This window comes from Thunnus maccoyii, chromosome 8 (genome assembly GCF_910596095.1).
Source record: "Thunnus maccoyii chromosome 8, fThuMac1.1, whole genome shotgun sequence".
Lineage (NCBI taxonomy): Eukaryota > Metazoa > Chordata > Actinopteri > Scombriformes > Scombridae > Thunnus > Thunnus maccoyii.
This window is the reverse complement of record NC_056540.1, coordinates 23,927,594-23,946,551: the sequence shown is the minus strand read 5'-3', so window position 1 is coordinate 23,946,551 and position 18,958 is coordinate 23,927,594. Positions and strand designations below refer to the sequence as shown.

General features: G+C 38.8%; 1 protein-coding gene and 1 non-coding gene across 2 annotated transcripts; both read left to right on the top strand.

The window, feature by feature from the left end:
• The first annotated feature begins 635 nt into the window (after window positions 1-635).
• Window positions 636-717, top strand: trnal-aag. Its single transcript has one exon. It is a non-coding gene; the product is annotated as a tRNA-Leu (tRNA).
• Window positions 718-2,925: 2,208 nt separating this feature from the next.
• On the top strand, window positions 2,926-17,501 carry bod1l1 (biorientation of chromosomes in cell division 1-like 1). Its single transcript, XM_042418894.1, has 30 exons — window positions 2,926-3,216; window positions 4,444-4,568; window positions 4,691-4,881; window positions 5,779-6,273; window positions 6,761-6,910; window positions 7,043-7,203; window positions 7,357-7,453; window positions 7,980-8,106; window positions 8,217-8,277; window positions 8,390-10,253; window positions 10,335-10,405; window positions 10,616-10,739; window positions 10,906-11,013; window positions 11,097-11,140; window positions 11,236-11,287; window positions 11,412-11,476; window positions 11,630-11,711; window positions 11,916-11,974; window positions 12,083-12,158; window positions 12,396-12,442; window positions 12,584-12,752; window positions 13,004-13,083; window positions 13,335-13,422; window positions 13,795-13,847; window positions 14,002-14,080; window positions 14,321-14,400; window positions 14,587-14,686; window positions 14,865-15,006; window positions 15,505-15,576; window positions 16,318-17,501. The coding sequence occupies exons 1-30, from the start codon at window positions 3,100-3,102 to the stop codon at window positions 16,439-16,441; spliced, it is 5,103 nt and encodes a 1,700-aa protein (XP_042274828.1). The 5' UTR covers window positions 2,926-3,099; the 3' UTR covers window positions 16,442-17,501.
• The last annotated feature ends 1,457 nt before the right edge of the window (window positions 17,502-18,958 follow it).

Here is an 18,958-nt window from a genome sequence, read left to right as displayed (position 1 = left end):
ATTTGGGTGCAAAGTTTTGTAAGTTTTTTTGCATTTTAAGTGCCTCAAACATGTGCGTAAAATGAAAATTGAGGCACAAAACCAAAATGGCTGACTTTCTGTCCACAGAAAAAAATTTCAAAAATATGTATCATGTCCAGAATGATGACAGCAAGGATCCCACTGAATTTCATGAACATCAAAACAACTTTATCCCAACATGGCCCTGCGTTTGAGGCCTGCTGGCCATGTCTGAGCCCAATCACTACTGAACTTTAGTTTTCACCTTGTGTGCCAATTTTCGTGAATTTTCGAGCCTCCCAAGCCCCTCAAAAATGCAATGGCGTACTAGAATAATAATAATCTTTACAAAAACAGTAGGTTCCTCGTATAAGTGCTTGGTCCCTATTTAAATTACAACAAAGACAAGGTAAAACAACCGTCAGATAAAAAACACTTCAGGAGAAAACAAGATGTTTGAGAGTGTCGACAGATTTAATTGCTTGGTTTGTTGAAGTTTCCTGCCTAATTGCGAGATTTTGCTTATATTTTTATCCACCACATACGAATGAGGGTAGACTCGTTGGAAAATATTAAAAGTACGTTAACGACTGTTTTCAACTTCACAAAGCTATTTGACAACTTGGCGGTAACACGGTAGCGTGGCCGAGCGGTCTAAGGCGCTGGATTAAGGCTCCAGTCTCTTCGGGGGCGTGGGTTCGAATCCCACCGCTGCCATCACTTTTGCTCTATAATGTTCACAAGTTAACAATTTCTTATATTTGTACTAAAGATTGCTGCTTTCTACACTGAAAGGTTGTGTTGCCTCTGAAATTGTCGACATTTACAATATGTGCGAGTTATCGTACGCGATTTCTTTACCTAGGATGGCAAAGTAATGACCCTCCCTACTCTGCCTCTGATTGGCTTACCCTGATATTCTTACTTTAACTTTAACCAATCTCACTCCTCATGTCTAAATTTAACCAACCCAACCAACGAAGGCAATGAGTACTAGCCAATCAGACGCAGAGTAGGGCGGGTCATAACTTCGCCATCCTAGGATAACAAATTTGGCGTGTCACTGCAAGCAAACGGATAATGCTGTATATTATGTTAACTGTTATAGAGTTAAGAAAGATAAAGATAAATGCCAGTAACTGTCAAATATTCAATGTGGAGCACAACAAACAATGTGTCTAAGTTCTCTAGTTCATCGAAAACACGAATTACACAGAATAACTTAATGAAAAGTCAAGGAAATGTGGATGTTTCTCCCTGCTGCACATGCGCCGCTAGAGGTCGCTAAATTAACGCCTAACGTGGTTGCCCACGTGGTTTGGTCCCTCTGACTGATGTATTATTATATATGACATCATTAGATCATTAATACTGAAGCATCAGTGAGTTGCAGCATCTTACTGTTGTAGCTGCTGGAGGTGGAGCTAGTTTCAACTACTTTATATACAGTTAGATAGTTCCCAACATAGGGGTCGGGTCTATCCTAAGGCTTACCAGATAAATCTGAGGGGTCATGAGATAATTTATGGGAGAGGAATGAAGAAAAAACAAAGTTCTGATACACAAATCCGTTTTCAGTTTTTGGACTTTTCTCTAATCCTTGATTTTTGGTGAAATATTGGATCATTTGAACATTTATTGAAATGAAACCATGTGAGAAGTTTAAAGGGAAAAAATCACTATGTCTTGGCATTTGAAGAATAAAAATAATAATAATAATGAAATAATAAATTAAACAAAGTAGTACTAACATTAAATGAAAAATTTAAAATCTCCTCACAGAGTGGAATAATAATAGTTTTGCAATGGGATCTGAAACTTGAAATTAAATATAGACTGTACAAAGGAAGTATGGACTGTGCTATGTACCAAGAAATGGTGACCAGTGCAAAATTTAAATGTGACGTGCAATGAATAATTAAATTATGTAACAGTTGAGTTTGAATGCAATGTACAATGTTAAAGTCCAGTTTGAAGGAATATATGAAAGTGACCAGTGCAGGGATTAGAAGAGGGATGTGAGATGTAAAGTCCTGTTTGATAACAGAACACTTCACCTATTTAGTAGTGCAACAGCTGAACTGTAAGCTATAACAACATAGATTTGTGGCGTTGTGGCGTTCAGTGTTTATGATTTTCTTGCATACATTACATGAGTTAAATGATCGATCCAGCAGTTATTATAGTCCCCTTCCACTCAAAAATGTGTTTTGCTTCTTGTTGTTACAGTTGGATGTTTGAGCTTCACTGTGCAGAATGATGTATGCGCAGAGTTTGACACTAGAAGGCTGCTTTCACATTCTCTGTGCTAATTAAAATTCCAATTTTAAGGGGCAGGTCTACGAGCATGATTTGTGACATCACAACTGGTTTGGAAGTGAATCATGGTCCAATATTCAACTTCTAGAAGTGTGATGTGAAAGCTTGAAGCCTCCAGTGCACAAACACTGAGAATGGATGTTACAGTGAAGCAGGAGACATCTTGTGTCCAGCAGTTAAACTTTTGAGATGAAATATATTTACATATTTCTTGATTCTGGAGGTAGAAGGAACAGATGTCATTTTAAGGATTTTAACAAGATAATTTAACTTTTTTTTTTTGTGGAAAAACTATATCAGACACACATTCTTATTCAAAATAGAGTCTTTTACATACATCTGAAAACAGAGGTTCTCAAACTTTTTTATGTCAAGGAACCCTAAACTGACACAAATTAGACCCCAGGCCCCCATCTGATCGATTTCTAATTTTAGATGTTTTATTAAAGAAAGTATATGAAACCCATGACCAAAATAGTCATACATTCTGTGATAGTGTCACTTATGGATGGAATTATAGTGAAAATAAATGATTCCCCCTTTTTGCTGAATCCCCCTCAAGAGCCCCGAGCCACCTTACTTTGAGAACGTGTGTTACTCGACTCTTACTTTGGTAAATGAAACCCTCACTCTCACAGCGCTTCCGGTTCAACCGTCCATTCATCCGGGTCAAACCTCCAACTGCACCAAACACAACACAACGCTGCAGCGCTTCAATCGGATATATCCTGATGTTTCTTCATCGTTAATCTCTTGAATCTAAGTTTAAAACATTCAGATATGGCCGGGTTACCTCCGGGAGACCCTCAGCTGGTGTCAATGATCGTCAGCCATTTAAAAACTCAGGGTCTGTTCGACCAGTTCAGGAGGGACTGTCTGGCAGACGTTGATACAAAGGTAACGGTTGACAGCGTCTTCATATTGTGATGTCTCACAGTGATTAGCTACTTTTAGTATGTCGCGTAACTTAGCTGCTAATTTAACGTTTATAGCGTAGTTAAGAGTCCACATTACATATTTATATTATTTTATATATAATATTGGGCTACCAAAGCTAGCTAAAACCCAACTGGAAACATCCCATAATGTTAGTTAGTTAGTCAGTAGCTCGTTATTTTACTGTTGGTCTTAAAAATAAGCGTCCATTTGTGAGGAGGAAGGTTATTTTTGTGTTTCTTTTTTAAGGAAAGAGTCCGTCTTTTCCTACCTACCGATAAAGCCAGCGGTTCTCATTCATTTCCATTCATTAATTAACTAAGGATGTTAATGCATCACACCGGACATTTAGTCGCCTTTAGGTCAGCTAATGGCTACACAAAGTTGTGTTGTTTACTTATGATGATGCAGCTGAGAAATGTTGGTGCGTTTACCTATGTTTAGTTGACAATGGCTTTATTTGTGTATTTATGTGTGTGTTATATATTCATATCCAGGACTCCCTGGATAGCAGAATTTAGAAATTATTTTCCGGTCTGCATATACAAATTCATTTTATACATACATATACACGAAAAAAGAAAAGAGACAGATCCTTAAATACAACAGCTCAAAACAGCACAGTAATCCCACTTAAAGTTTTTCTGCAGTCTAAAAAAATCTGTATTGATACTGAGTGGATTATCCTGTTGAAATAAAGTACTTTTATTTGCTAGATCAATTACTTTTCCTTTTAATATATTGCTTTTCTTTTCTTCTAATTTAAACCCAATATGTAGAAAAGTATTGAAATTGTAACCTCTCCCTTTGCCAGAGATTGGATTTGCACATTTGATGATACAAATTATCATAAAACGTTGATATTACCCCAAATAATTGATGTTATATGGGCAGTTGGCCATAAAGTAATCCATGATTAAGTTATTTTGTTTTACACATTGATTTTTACATATTTTTGGGATCAATTAAACCAATAAGAGGTGAACCTTCCTGTAATACCTCATTAACAAATAGTTATCAAACCCTAAAAATTGTTAGTTGTGTATAATTGTTAGTTGCTGCCATAACAACAGTACAGTCCTTTAACATGTTGTTTTTAGCACTGAGGGTACATGCATAGGTTTGTTTTTTGTGTTTTTGGTTATCCATAATGTACTGTAACTGTTAATCATTCAACATCTCTTGCAGCCAGCTTACTTGAACCTGAAACAAAGAGTGGACAACTTTGTTTCTAATCACCTTTCTAACCACACATGGAGCCCTCATTTGAACAAGAACCAGCTGAGAAACAACATCAGACAGCTCGTGCTGCAGTAAGTCAGAAGGAACACCTTTTATCCCCCTTCTAGTCTTAATCTCTTCTCATTCTCTCTTCTTTTTTATACCCAATTTTATGTGCAAGTCACACAAAGTTAAAGCTAACTGTCCCTCATAGATCTGGGATGCTGGAGCAGGGAGTGGACAGGATCGTGGCCCAGGTGGTGGATCCCAAAATCAACCACATCTTCAGGCCACAGGTGGAGAGGGTCGTCCGTGAATTTCTGTCACCTGGCAGCTGTGCTGAAGAGCCACCGGTCCCACAGCCTTCAATAGAGAGCAAACCTGACAGCAGCATTCCTGAGCAAGGTACACGGCATGTTTTATTTGTGGTTGTTTGCTTTTGAGGATAATTCTTTTCCCTCTTGGCTCCCTACATAGGGAGGTGAGCATGCAGGTGTCCACTGGTGGCTGGTATCTACTGACCTTCAGACAGCAGCCATCTTCCTTTTTGGATTTCCCCTTCATTCGTTGCAAATGAAAGAAAACAGTTCCGGATGATTTTAACAAACATACGTATTTGCTTCCTCTTCTAATTCTCAGAAAGAGGATAAACATATTTCTCAACATGTTGAAGTGCATAATAGAGCTCACTCATATTTTCTAGTAAACTTTCATCCCCTTCTGTTTTTCCCTGTTATGATGTACAGTATGTAATGTATGACATGGAGGCTGCCTCTCAGAGTGCACTAAGGATTCAGATTTATACACTGCTGAAATTAGAACTTAGCAGGAAGCATTAAGCAGCTGTATTTAATTAAGTAGTCTCATTGAGATCAAAATCTGTTTTTCATGAAAGACCTGAAAACAAGAAACATTCATAGACAAATAACTATAGAACAAGCATAAAAGAACAATACAGATAAGCAACCAACAATCAAGTGACAAAAGAAAATTAATAAAAACATTTACGAGTGTCATTTCAAACATCAGATAATAAAACTTTAAACTCTCCAAGCAAAATAAGAGAATCTAGCAAGAGGGCAGTTTGCAGCTCATTCAGTTTATAAGGTGCATAGTACCTGAAACTTGTTCATCCTTTCTGGACTAACTTTGAGAAGACAGTGAAAGCTGCTTTGTAGCTGACTTTGCACCACAAGTTTCTTGTGGGGGAGGTACAAACAGAATGATATACTTCTCCAAAATGTTCAAATAAACAGACTGGTTTACATGGACGTAGTTAACTGCATGTTCATGTTTTCACAGCCTCATCATCCGCTCCAGCTACCACTGCAGCCAGCGACGCCATGTCCATCCTTGACACCATAACCTCTCTCAACCAGGAGGCTAGCGTCAGAGCCAGCTCGGGCACTGAGAAAGGACGGAGAGGCCAAGCTTCAGATGAGCCCATGCAGCTAGTGGAGGACAGTGAGCAGGACATGAGTCTTGTTGAGGAAGGAGACAACCACCATAACGGGAAGTCAATGGAAGAGGCAGAGGAAGCAAAGCTGGCGTCAGAGGTCCAGGTGTTAGAAGTGAAGACAGAAGACATGCAGGATCAGATGGAAGTGGGAAAAGAAAGATTCACAGAGGATGTAAAGATGGAAGAGGAAGAGTCAGGAGCTCAAGACCAGACTGAGGAGGAGAAGGACAAAGCTGCCAGCAAAACAAGTGGAAAACCCGCAGAGGAGAAGCAGGATGATGATTTACTCAAATCCACCAGTCAAGCCAAGCAGAAAGCCAGAGAGAGGATAAAGGAAGGTCAGCTGCTGTACTTTGTAATATACATGCAAAAATATTTTTTGACAAAACCTGCACTAAATTATTAGAGCTAAAATGATGATTTTTAGGTGATTCACCAGCAATTTAAGTCATTTATCAAGCAAAATTGCTAAATTGTAGCTTGGGATTTGGACTAAACAAGCAATATCAATATGTCTTGTTGGCAAATGTAATACATGTCCAGGTTTCATCAGTCCTCTTCTTACATTATATTTACATGTTATATTTACAATTAGTCAATAGATTATATCAAATAACAATGATTATTTTTCTGGGAATATCAGACCTGCTTTTTCTATATTACAATTTATCTTGGTTAACACATCCTTAGAAGGAGGATTTATATAAAGGCACGTACATTTTTGATAAGCACAATGTTGGTTTTCAAATGCTTGTTCCTTTTATTAATAACAGTGAAGTTTAAATAGAGAAAAATAATTTTATTAATTGTGTCTTTTCTCTGCAGAATACTCTTTGGAGGACTCCGACCTGGAAGGCCTGAGTGACATTACAGTGAGCTCTGTCCACACCAGCGACCTGTCGTCATTTGAGGAAGAAAGTGAAGATGAGGAGCCGCCGTCTGATTCTTCTGAAGAGGGAGAGCTTCCACCAGACGGTCTCACCTTTTTATTCCTGCATGAGTTTTTAAGCAAACTTTTACCATAAAATGTTCAACAAGGTTACTGCCACAGAATTATCTGTGTTCTTGCAACACTGGATTCTGATGTTTTTCTTCCTCCACATCAAGGTGAGAGATCAGAACAGAAAGAAGCCAGTGGAGACGCAGGAGAAGAAGACAAAGAGCGTAAACCCCGCCGCAAGGCCTACGTTCACAAGCCCTTCCTCTACTCCCGTTACTATAGTGACTCAGATGACGAAATCACTGTGGAGGAACGTCGTAGATCTGCGGTGAGTTATATAGATGCATAGTTTAAATGTGGTTGTAGCAAAATCAAAGGCTTTACTTGACAAATACGTTCATGAATTTTAAAATGGTACGAAACCCGAACACATGTTGATTGATGATATCTTTTTTTCACTCAAATCAATTGTGTATTTTAGGCAAAGGACAAAGAGGAAAGGCTGCACAAGAGACAGCAAAACAGAGAGCGAATGGAAGAGAAGCGCAAACAGAAAGCAGCACAGGCTGAAGAACAAGGTATTTCTGTCTGTCCTGTGTTTGCCACTTTGTGTCCACTACTTTTCTCTCTCCTATATTCAAGGTTAAACTAGTCATAGTGATGATTCAGCAGACATACACAGGCACCGGGCACTGTCACTGTCGCGGGTTTGAATTTGGCTTGAGACCTCTGGTTCTTGTTGATTTTTAGGACTTAAGTTTTGATCTTATTTTGAGATCCTGTGTGTGCACAGAAAGAAAAAAATAAACCACAAGTTGTTCCTCCTTTTATGTTTGGTTGAATGTAATGTTGTAGTGAGTTTCCACAACATTTCAGTGTAACATTGTAGAAGACATAAAGCATTATGTAGTTACCGTATTTATGTAATTGTATCTAAACCTTGACTTCAGATGTGTTCATACATAATTTATGAATTACAGTGTTTGATGTCCGGTTTGTTTTGTCACGCTGCTAGTCTGTGGCTTAAAAATTGATCATGTCATGAAAATAGCTTTGTGTACACTTATTTGTTACATCAGTTAACGGTCATAATTTCCCACACAGATCAGAAAAAACAAAAGAGTGGAGACTCCGCTGGGCTGGAGGGCCCCAGAGCCAAAGAGGCTCGCAAGGAAAGGAAAGTTCTGGAGAAGAAAATGGCTCTCAATAGGAAGAGGAAGCTAGACTCAAGGTATACAAAAGCTAAGAATTCATGTAGCTTCTGCAGAACAACATAACGTGATATTTAGGCACTTTTGCGATGTATGATGTGTAAATGCATGAATCATTTTCATCCTTCAGGAAAGAAGGAGATGTTTCAAGCAAGAAGAAAGGAGATACAGGAGAAGGATCTAGGAAAGCAGTACGTGAAATTCATCATGAATGAAACTGATTTTTACAAAAGGTTAGTGGTTAACACTTGAAGTGGTGAGTTGTAACAGGTGACACTGTGTTTTGTTTTTTTTCAAAATTAGGATGTGAAATCTGCAGCATCAAGGAACCCCCAACAGAAGCTGATGAGAAATCTATCAGAAACAGCATCGTCTGACGAGAGGCACCGAAGGATGAGCGGCAGCATCTCAGAGGATTCCAGTGACACCAAAAAGCTGTCTGACAAAGGCAGGACACACTCCTTCATCTTGGAGTTGGAGCAAGGTTCCCAAGAGGCTCTCAGGCAACGTTCAGTCGGAAAATTTGACCGGTCGTCCCGCAAAGAACTTCATTCTAAAGAACGCAAAGAGAAAGAGCGCAGCGTGTCAGATGAACGTGCCAAGCTCAAACAAAAGCAGGAGAAAAAATCCGAACATCAGGCAGACGAATCTCAGCAGAAGGAAGGTGCTGCTGGTAAAGTGTCCTCTGAAGAGAAAGGTGAGAAGAAGCCTAAGGTCAAAAGTGAGAAGAAAATGACAGGAAGTACAAGAGAGGGAAAGGCATCTGTGTCTGAAGGTATCGTCGACGAGGGTCTTAAAGATGCTATGGCCAAGAAGATGAAAGCTCCATCCATGGAGGCTGCCAAAACAGAGAAGGACAAGGAGAAAGAAAAGGACAAAATTAGAGAAAAGGACAAAGAGAAAGATAAGGTGAAAGAGAAAGAAAAGGCCAAAGGAGAGAAAACTTCAGCCAAAAGTGATTTCAAGCAGCTGCTCCGCCCTGATTCAGCTGGCTCCTCTGAAGATCGTTCTGACATGGATCCTGGGTCAGATGGCAGCAAGAAGAAAGACAAACACTCCAAGGAAGTCCTGAAAAGGTCAAAGAGCCACACTGAAGACAGGCAAGGAGATAAACTCAAATCCAAAACAGATAGTAAAGACAACGAGAAAGAGAAGACAAAAACTGATCAAGATAGCCAGAAATCAAATAAGTCCAGCTCTGAAACTGACAAAGACCCAAAAAGAGTCAAACCAACAGAAAAGGGAAAAATCTTGGAAAAATCCAAATCCAAATCCAAAGACGAGACAAAGACTCCACTGTTATCAAAAACAGATAAGAAAGTTCAGAGTTTAGAGGTCAAAAGTACAGGAGGTGCACCTATCAGCAAACCTGAGACAACAAAGGAGAAGAAAAAAGAGGGAAATGCAAAGGAACAGCAGAAAGTCTCTGAAGAAGCTCTCCACGAGAAATGTGAGATCAAGAGCGCAAAGAAAAAACTGGACAAGAAGGATAAAGTTCCAGAAAAGAAAGACGATACGCAAGAAGAGAAGAAAGCATCTAGAGAAGACAAAGTGGAAAAGTCTGATAAATCTTCAAAGTCTTCGGTTTCCTCTCCGAGTCTAGAAGCAGAGGAGCAGCCAAAGAAACTCTCTCTTCTCCAGGACACGAGCACAGACTCCGAACCCGTCACCACCACCGTCACCACCTCGTTTTCTGACGATACCTGCGACGCATTAAGCGACATCACACCCGAACCATCCGAAGGCGAGACAGAGTCACGTGAGATGCCAGCTGTGCCAGTTGAGGCTGACGCTCTGCTGACGCTAATGGACGTTTGCACCGCGGTGGACGCGAGACTTCAAACGGAGAGCGGTCGAGAGGACGTGACCCCTGAGATGACGCTTCAGGATGCGGATATGAAAATGAAAGAAGCGGCTCTGACTCTGCTCTCCATGGACCCTGACAGCGCAGTGTCCTCCAGCTTTATTAGACAAGACGCAAGGGAAGAACCAGAGGTGACTCCGCCAGCTCCACAACCGATGGAAACCTCTTCAGCTAAAGAGGAAGAGCAGCATCCTCCCGCGAATGTGCAGACAGCTGCTAAAACTGAGGTTACAACTGCTGAGCCATCACCTGCTGTGCCTCAAGAAACTGCCAAGCTTGTTGATGAAAAACGAAATGCTGCAGGTAAATAAAAAACAAATTCATGTTTTATTTGTTACCATAATGTTTCCATGAATTTAATAATAATTGTGTGTCTCTTTATAGATGAGTCTGAAGACATGAAGAGAGAAATGGATGTGTCAAAGGTTGAGACTTCTGGGTTGCCTGCTCCACAGGTAAAAAATTCATGTCACATTTATAAGATGAATAATGCCTTTGTCCTGTTAAAGGAAATGACATCCTGGCTTTTATTCACTTCTCCCTAAAAGTGTCTTGTAGAGAAAAAAATATGTTTTTAACAATTTGAAAATTGGCACGTATATTTGCAAGTACCATTTTCTAACATGGTATTCTGTGGAAAATCATCGTTCTGTCTTTCTTTGCAGGAGGCTGATACTACCTCAAATGAATGTCAGGCTCCTTCAAATGAGGAAGAAGCTAAAAGTGCAGAGATCACTCCTGAAACACAGAAAACAGATGAGAACTCGGCACCACCTGCTGACAAATATGGTAAATTTCTCACATCTCCTATCGCAGCTCAAATTCTAATCTTACTTCTTGTGTTGTTTATTTTTTGTGTGATTTCCAGTGTAATTCAGCAATTAATTGGCCAGGCATTGTCTGTGCATCAACCTCATGGCGTTCATTTACTGTTTTACTTTTTACAATATTTCAGTTGCTGATGCTGTTGTGTCTGAAACAGAAGAGGTCAGAGGAAACACAGACGTTGTTGTTTCTGATACACTTGCTGCTCAACAAGTTTCAGAAATTTCCAGTAAACAAGGTAAGGAATTGAAAATACTCTTGTTGAACAGAACAAAAGTCTCTCTGGCTGACTATTAACAAAGAATCTTGTTATTATTTCAGAGCAAACTGAGCCAGACGTTGCAGACACAAAGACGTGTCCCAAGGTGAGGTACCAGTCACGCTATGCAAATTTGAATTGTTTACTTTCTTAAATTCTCATGTATGACTAACACTAAAATTCGTCTCTCTTGAACAAAAGGCAGAGGAGGCGCCAGCTGAGGACAGCCAGGCCAAAACGGACGTAGATAACAGTAAGTCTTTTGTCTTAACTAATTTGAACATTAAAAATAATTAATCTTTTGTATAACATTTGTAAATAATTGTATATGTTGGATATTTTAAGTAAATTTGAACCCTACTTCTTTTCATCACTAGGTGAAGTTGAGATTGAGGCTCAGGAAGGAGAAAATGTTGCAGCAGAGACGAGTGATCCACAAACTGTAAGTGTTCACATTTAGTCACATGCTGATACTCTGTTCACATGTAACTTCCTGTCCTTTAACCTGTTTATCTGACTTGTTTCTCCTGTTTACCTGCTGTGTATGTTTTGTCCTCCTTTGTTGATCTGTGCGTCCTTTATCAATAATGTTTAGATGGAAACCAGTATTCCAGAGAAGACAGAGGAGGTCAGAGAAGAAGAACCAGAGATTCAGTCCAAACTGGTGAAACAAACCAGTGAGTCATTTTATTTGTTCCTTTGCTGCTACATTGATCACTTCTGTCTGAAAGTCTTAGAGTGAATTCTTTCTGATCTATAGTTGAGAAACTTTTCTTGCAAATAAGACATTTAAAGTTTGAAAAGTGTGAAAATGTCTTCAGAGGACATAATTTTGGTAATTGTTCAAATTGGTCTCAGTCTTTGCTGTTTGTATTTTTCAGGTAATGTGTCGAGCTCAGACAGCCAGGAAGATGAGAAGGGATCGGACCTGTCAGAAAAGGTAACTGTTTTTACTGTCTGTCAAACAGTCTGTTTGAAATTCAGCTTTTACACAATTAATTAGGTGTTGATATGGTCCCTTTTGTATTAACACTTTTTTGCTTTGCAGGAAGAGAAGACGGAGGGAAGAGGAGGACGTAAACGAAAGCTGTCCAGTCAGAAAGTTGCAGCAGTGAAAGAATCTGGTATTACAGCTGCGATTTATTTTCACTACCACAGTACAAAGATTCAGAGATCATAAGAATTTGATTTGTCCAAGTTTGACATTTAGACTTACAAAATTTAAAATTGAGTTTAAAGTCTTTAGTGGTCAGTTTGCTGTCCAGCAACTTAAGAATAACTTTATCAATCTGTGTTTTGACAGATGATTGTAACAATTCTATTAAATAATACGCTTATTTATTTTTTTTGCAATCGATCAGGTGAAGAGAGGGATGAAAAGGAAAGTAAAGAGCAACCATCTGCTGAGGTAAATAAGGCATTTTCATACTGCACTGTCACTGTACATACTGTAGAACCATCCATACTGAAAACTATTTCTGCGGATACATGTTTTTGTTTGACATATTTTGGCTTCACATTGTTTTGATAAATGGATATTTGTCTTCAGGAAACTGATCAGGAGAAGGTTGCAGAAGTCAAAACGCTGCGCAGGGGACGATCATCCAAAAGCACAGAGGAGTTGGAGAAAGACCAACCTAAAGAACCTGAGAAGTTGGAGGAGACTCCGAGCCGCAGAGGAAGACGTTCAGGAGCGACAGCCAAAGAAAACCCTGCTGGTAAGATGGTCACTTTAGATTGGAAACACGGTTGATGCCAGGGCCTGAAAAAAGTAATGATCTGATGATTTAGTAATCCTAAATGTTTGTGACTCACCATATAATGTGGAAATGGATGAACTTTAATAATGAATTCAGCTTTATATTACATTATATTTAACCTGTTGACAAGTGCTGCAGAGTGTAGAATAAACTCCTACAAGAATCTCGAGTGTTTTCCTTGATGTGCTATGATTTTATTTTTACCCCAGATACTCAGAAGAAAGATGAGAATAAAGACGAGGAGGGTGTCAATAAAACCTTGTCTGGGAAATCACCAGAGAAAGAAGAGGTACAAGCTGCACTGTGTACACAAATATCAGACGCTTAACATTATCGGTTTATTAGTATAAGTGCAGTGCATGTTTCTGTTCATGTGACATTGTTAGATAATTGTCAAGTTTTTTTTACTTTAGTCACACACATTTCATCAAACATTTCAGCAGACAACAATATTTTGTGCAGCACTTGAACTCACTTTGAAGTTAATTTTACTGTGACTGTATTCTGTTTTCTATCATTATATTTTTCCATAATCTGTAGGGAACTGAAGAGGAAGGTGGGCCAAAGAAAAGCGGTCGGCGAGGAAGTCAGACCAGTCCGCCGTCTCCGGCTCCAGAGGACAGTGAAGGTGCAGAAAACTTTGACTCCAAAGAGAAAACTTACACACATAAACACGTTTTTGGTCAGTTAGGGCCACGTGTCAGTTAGGACATTCACCGTTACTAAAAGACAAAATGAGTGAGCCTAACCTCACCAGCTGATTTATGCATTTCATAGCATTAAGTTGAGTTACGCAGGTTTTATTTTGCTGTCTTTACTGTTATCAACCTGTAAAATAGTATGAATGAGTAATTTAGAAATGATAGTTGGCATAAAGGAAGGCTGGCAGCTTTGCTATGAGTTAAAACTTTACTAAACATTTTCTGGATGTCCGTTGTATATAAAATAAATGATGCTGCATATTTTCCATCAGTTTTGACCTGTAATATTTCACTTTCAGGCGAACCAGCAGTGAAGAAGAAGAGGTCAGAGGAAATGGATGAATCTGTGGAGGTGAGATTTGTTGTCTTGTCTTCTCTGCATCTTAGTCCGCAGTTGTTCCCTCTCAGCCGGTTTTCACTTCTCTTCATCCCTCTATGGAAGATGGTTACCTTTATCCAAAATGTTATTTATATGTCTTGATGTGTAGTCCACGTTTATTCTACAGGAAACCCAGTCTGAAGAGGAGGTGAAGAAAGACACCGGTGAGCAAGAACAAAGCGAGCAACAACCTGACAAAGACAGCGGTGAGGAAAACAATCAAGCACACACACACAAACACACAGAGACACTAGAAACACTTTATTTCAAATTAAATGATTATTTATGAAAATGAGAAATTACCACAGAGGTTCCTGTATATCTCAAACACTTCAGATTTGGATACTTATTATAGAGACAAAACTTCACAAAACAAAACAATCACAAAATTGTCAGTTAGGAACAGATTGAGTTGCCATTATAGTCTGACATGTAACTTTTTTCAGGTTGTTCCTCTTCAGTGAGCCAGTCAGAGGGACAAGAGGAGGTAAAAGAGGAGAGCTGCAGTGAGAAGAAACCGGATGATGTAAGTTGGGAGTAAAATTAACAGTTTTTATGTACAAATGTCTTGTCCTTTTTTAAATCTTTACTTCCGTCTTTCACTCACTGCTATTTTATGTGCACTTCTCATCTTATTTAAACTCTAATTTGACTTTGTGGAATGAACGTTTTAATAAAACACTGTTACTTATTTATTTATTTATTTCTCCAGGATGAGGAGGAGCAACAGCAAGACGACCAAGAGACGACTCCAAAGAGACCTGCTCGGAGGGGACGACCCTCGCGGGCAGCAGCACCCGCAGATGATTCAGGTAAGGAAATTAAAATTTTGATCGCAATGTTGCCAAAATGTTCCCTTCAAAAAACAAACAAAACAAAAATCTATAAATAAAGGTTGAGTTGCTAACTTACATCATTAATGCTTCCTTCATGATTTTTAAAAAAAGGGGTTTAATAATAGATTCATGTTATTTATCATCTTTTGCACAGATAAAAATGAGAAAAAGCCAGAAGAAAAAGAAGGCGAGCAGAATGAGGAAGAGGAGGAGGATGACGGTGAGAAAGAAGAGGAAGGAAAAGGAACTGCGTCCAGAGCTACCACACGGTCAGCTTCTCGCCTGGAGGCTGAAAGGTAATTTAGCACCACAAATTAACCTCAACAACAACAGTAAGAAATGCTTCTGTCATGACTGCAATTTCAGCCAAGTTCACTATTATGCACCTTCAATTCAAACTTTATTGGAACTTTATTGTTTGAGGAAAGGATTTTCAGTACAAACCTGCCATAAAAGTATGTAAATAAAACAAATTAAATCTCAAAAACATGATGGAACACACAATAAATTGCCAGAACATCTGCTGATAAGACAACAATTTCATATTTGATATTGAGCAATCACATCTAACTCACCAGTTCAGATACAGTACTATAAACAGTTTTGAGATGCTGCATCATCCTCATTTAAACGCAGTGATGATGAATGAGCCTCTGATTGTTTTAGTGCTGAATGTTTACACTCTAAAACACCCAGCAGGCATCATCACTGTCACATCCATTTAAACTGAAGCAGAGAAGATTTAGTACTAAAGCAACAACTGTTGTTTCATATTTGTTTTTATTGCTCCTCAGAAACAAGCCAAGTAAACCATCTACCCGGGCAAGTCGACAGAACGGTAAAGAGGAGACCGCAGCTGGCACGCGGTGAGTTCATCTCATAGAGGTTCAACAGAACGAACAAGCTTAAAGAGGAGTCCGACCAAAACGGACTTCTTTTCCCGGAATTTCAAAATGTTTTTGAGTTATTAGCTAAAAAAATAAAAACTCATCTTAACATGGTGTAAGCTGTTTGAAAGGAAAGTATATTAAATATCTGGAATAACACTACAGTTACAGGACTACTATCAATACATATTATTTAAGTCTTACAAGTAATTTGATTTTATGATAGAATCATTGTTTTTATTCATATTGGGAGGTCTGGAACGAATAATTATTTGCACTTGCTTCATGTGCAGAAAATGCTTCAGTTTTACAATTGCGATGCAGATCCAGTGAAGACGTTGGATCATGTTAATAGTCTGACAGAAAGAGTCAAATAACATAAAATTAAAGTAAATAATCTTGATTTACCACATGAAAAAGAACAGTCTTATTTTTCTGCCTCATTTTTGTTTATTGTTGTTCTGACTATTAGTACTTTCAGCATGTTTTGCCAACCATCTTCTCTTATTTCATTTTTGAACTGGTCTTAAATTAAATTGTAGTTACAAAAGTCCAAAATCTGTTTCTGCTTTTAAATGTGATACAGGAGTCGTGATTATTGCACACCCGTGTTTTTTTTTTTTTTAATAACTTGTATTAACAAAGACAAATTTAAACAGCTTGTAAACATGACACTTTGACAAAAGGACTGACACTTGCTCCCTGTTTCCCCTCCTGCAGCGGGACGAGGGGCCAGGCAGCGGCGACGAAAGGGGGCCGTAAACGGGAGGCTAGCCCTCCTGCGGTGCGAACGCGGGGAGGACAGAAATCAGAGGAGCCCCCTTCCAAGAGAGCCAAACGCTAAAATCTCTGACAGTGTTTTTTTTATGCACTCCCTTTTTCAAGTGAGAACACCGCAGTTTTGTTGTTGAGGGTCAGAGAACCTCTACAGTCAAGTCAGCCCGTAGACGTGTTTCTGCTTCATTGACTGGAGATATTGAAAAGCTCTGGATAGTATTATACACTTTCCTCTGGTGGTTGAGTCTAAACCTGAGGATCTGTGCAGGAATCCCCCAGAATACCTTCTACTGCGCTACGCCCATATGGTTTGGATCAGACTTCATCATTCCTTCGTTTATTTAGTAATGCCCACTGAACCGGAGTATTTCAGGCCAATCAAAGGCCTAATGTGTAGCCGAGTCGTGCTTTGAGATAAAGAGGGTGAATTGAAATGAGCTGTCAGTCAGTCAAGAGGCCACATTGTGTCTCGGTGTCTGCTGAGACTGTTTCACCTCCGCAGACATCACTGTTACACATCCAGATGTTATCTGACGGAATGTAAATCTACACACTTGTACAAAGAAATCACAGTGAAGTGTCTTTCATTGTGAATTTTATGATTGAATGTTCATTCTGTGAATGACAGGAGGTGTTTTCCTCCCCACTTTTTAAAGTTCTTTTTTTTTTTTATACTAAATACTTAAAAGTTAAGGGAAGTTTTTTTTGTTATCTTTCCGTTAAAATGGCAGAGCAGTATTAGTCACTGACAGGAAAAACATCACGGTTCACTAACAGTTTTTCTCTATAAATTAAATCTTCCTCATGATGTATTTGCAATCACACCTGCTGCCGTTTACTGTAGTACTGTTTTATTAAAACGGAGGTAATCTGGTTATTTGTCTTGTTTTATAGTTTATCAGTTTAATGGTGTTAGATATCTTACATATTTCTCAATGTAAAGATGTTTGTTTCATAAATGTAAAATTACTGAATATTGCTTCATTTTTTTCATTGTTTCAGTTTCAAGTATAAATCAAAACTTGTGGCTAAAAATAATAATTTCTATTTTTGCAGAAATGTAGTCACTGCACTGGAAGCAGAGGAAAATGGTCTATTTTTAAATTAAATCTTACGTCTTCCTCTCATTTTTAAGACAACTACATATGATTACAATTTGGAACAGACATTAAAACCATAAACATAAAGTTTTTATCGCTTGAAATTACTAGTTTTAAAAGCTTTTTACTTCACCAAGAAACCAGCTGTGTTACTGCTGAAGGAAACCCAACCCGTGTTGCTTCTGTTTTTCAAAACCTTCAGAAGCTGAACTCTTGTTTATGATAAAGATGAAGCAGTGAACGGGGGCAGAATATACAGATTTTTATTAATTCACCCCTATTATGTCTCAAACGTTATCTCCAGTTTCCTGAATGGATGTGCTGTCTGTAACGTGTAAATAGCCAAAGACATTAACCAATCACCTCGGAGCGGGGAAGAGGAGAGGACATTCCTGCCTGCTAATGGGGGATAAAACTGACAAACTCAGAATGAAATATTCCTCCATCATTAACACGTTAGGAGGCCTTAATCGCTGCACCTGAACTTACGGGATCCAAAAAAGCACGGAGAGGTTACAGAGAGCCCGAGTTTTCTGAGAAGGGGCTGGTTGAAGTTTTCCAACCATTCCTGTGGATTGCTAAATTTGAATCCTTAAAGGTGTAACTCTCAGGTATTTCCTGGTGGTGGAATCCAAGTCTTAAAATATTAGCCCAACAACTCTAATTTAAAGGTTTGAATCGGCCCTCATTTAGGCACCAGGTCTGGCAGACTAACAGCGCTCCTTTCAGGTCCTGATGCCATTGGAGGGACTTGAGTCGTCATTTTATTATAGTCGTTTGCATTGTAGTCCAAAAATGATTTTTCAATTTTGCCAAGCAGGTTTCTACTACTGAGGATCAGCAGTTTGAGGCACATTAGACTGATTTATAGGCGGCAGATTTTTATGTATGAGGTGGAGGACTGCTTAGTTGGTGAACTGCACTCAACTCAGCAGGGACTTCACGTCAGGAATGAGATTTTGAAAAGGTAGAGAAAGCAGTAATACGAGATGATGATCTGAGACGACTGGTTTGACTTATACTGCACGAATCTGGATAAACTGACCTGTTTTAGGTGCTTTCTGGTCTACCTGGAAGTATTTTTACACATATTGTAAGAAAAGGAGTCAAGATTTTACACTATTCCCTATTTTTACTCATTTGTTCTAATCTAAAATGTGACAGAGATACTTCAGGCTTTGAGAACACAAACACAGCGAGGTGCAGACCAGACTGAGTCCATCACAAGTAAAACATGTTGTGTACAAATCTTCTCCAGTTCACCATGTAATGGTTTCAGCTGTCTTTCCTTCGTCACTGGTGTCTAAGGTTGTTTCCATGTCATGTTAGTCTTGTTACTTAAAGATTGATCAAAGAAGTTTTACAAAACAACATCTTTTTAAAATAGTTTTTACTGTATAAAGGATACAAGCGTTTAACAAAACATACAACATTACAACCAACTTTTTATTTCTTTTTTTGCCAAATACAGGCAAAAATATTGA

Coding starts and splice junctions, on each gene's coding strand:
- bod1l1 (XM_042418894.1), top strand. CDS start 3,100: ATGGCCGGGTTACCTCCGGGAGACCCTCAGCTGGTGTCAATGATCGTC. Junction 11,141..11,235: donor ACACAAAGACGTGTCCCAAG/GTGAGGTACCAG, acceptor CTTGAACAAAAG/GCAGAGGAGGCGCCAGCTGA. Junction 13,848..14,001: donor AAATGGATGAATCTGTGGAG/GTGAGATTTGTT, acceptor TTTATTCTACAG/GAAACCCAGTCTGAAGAGGA.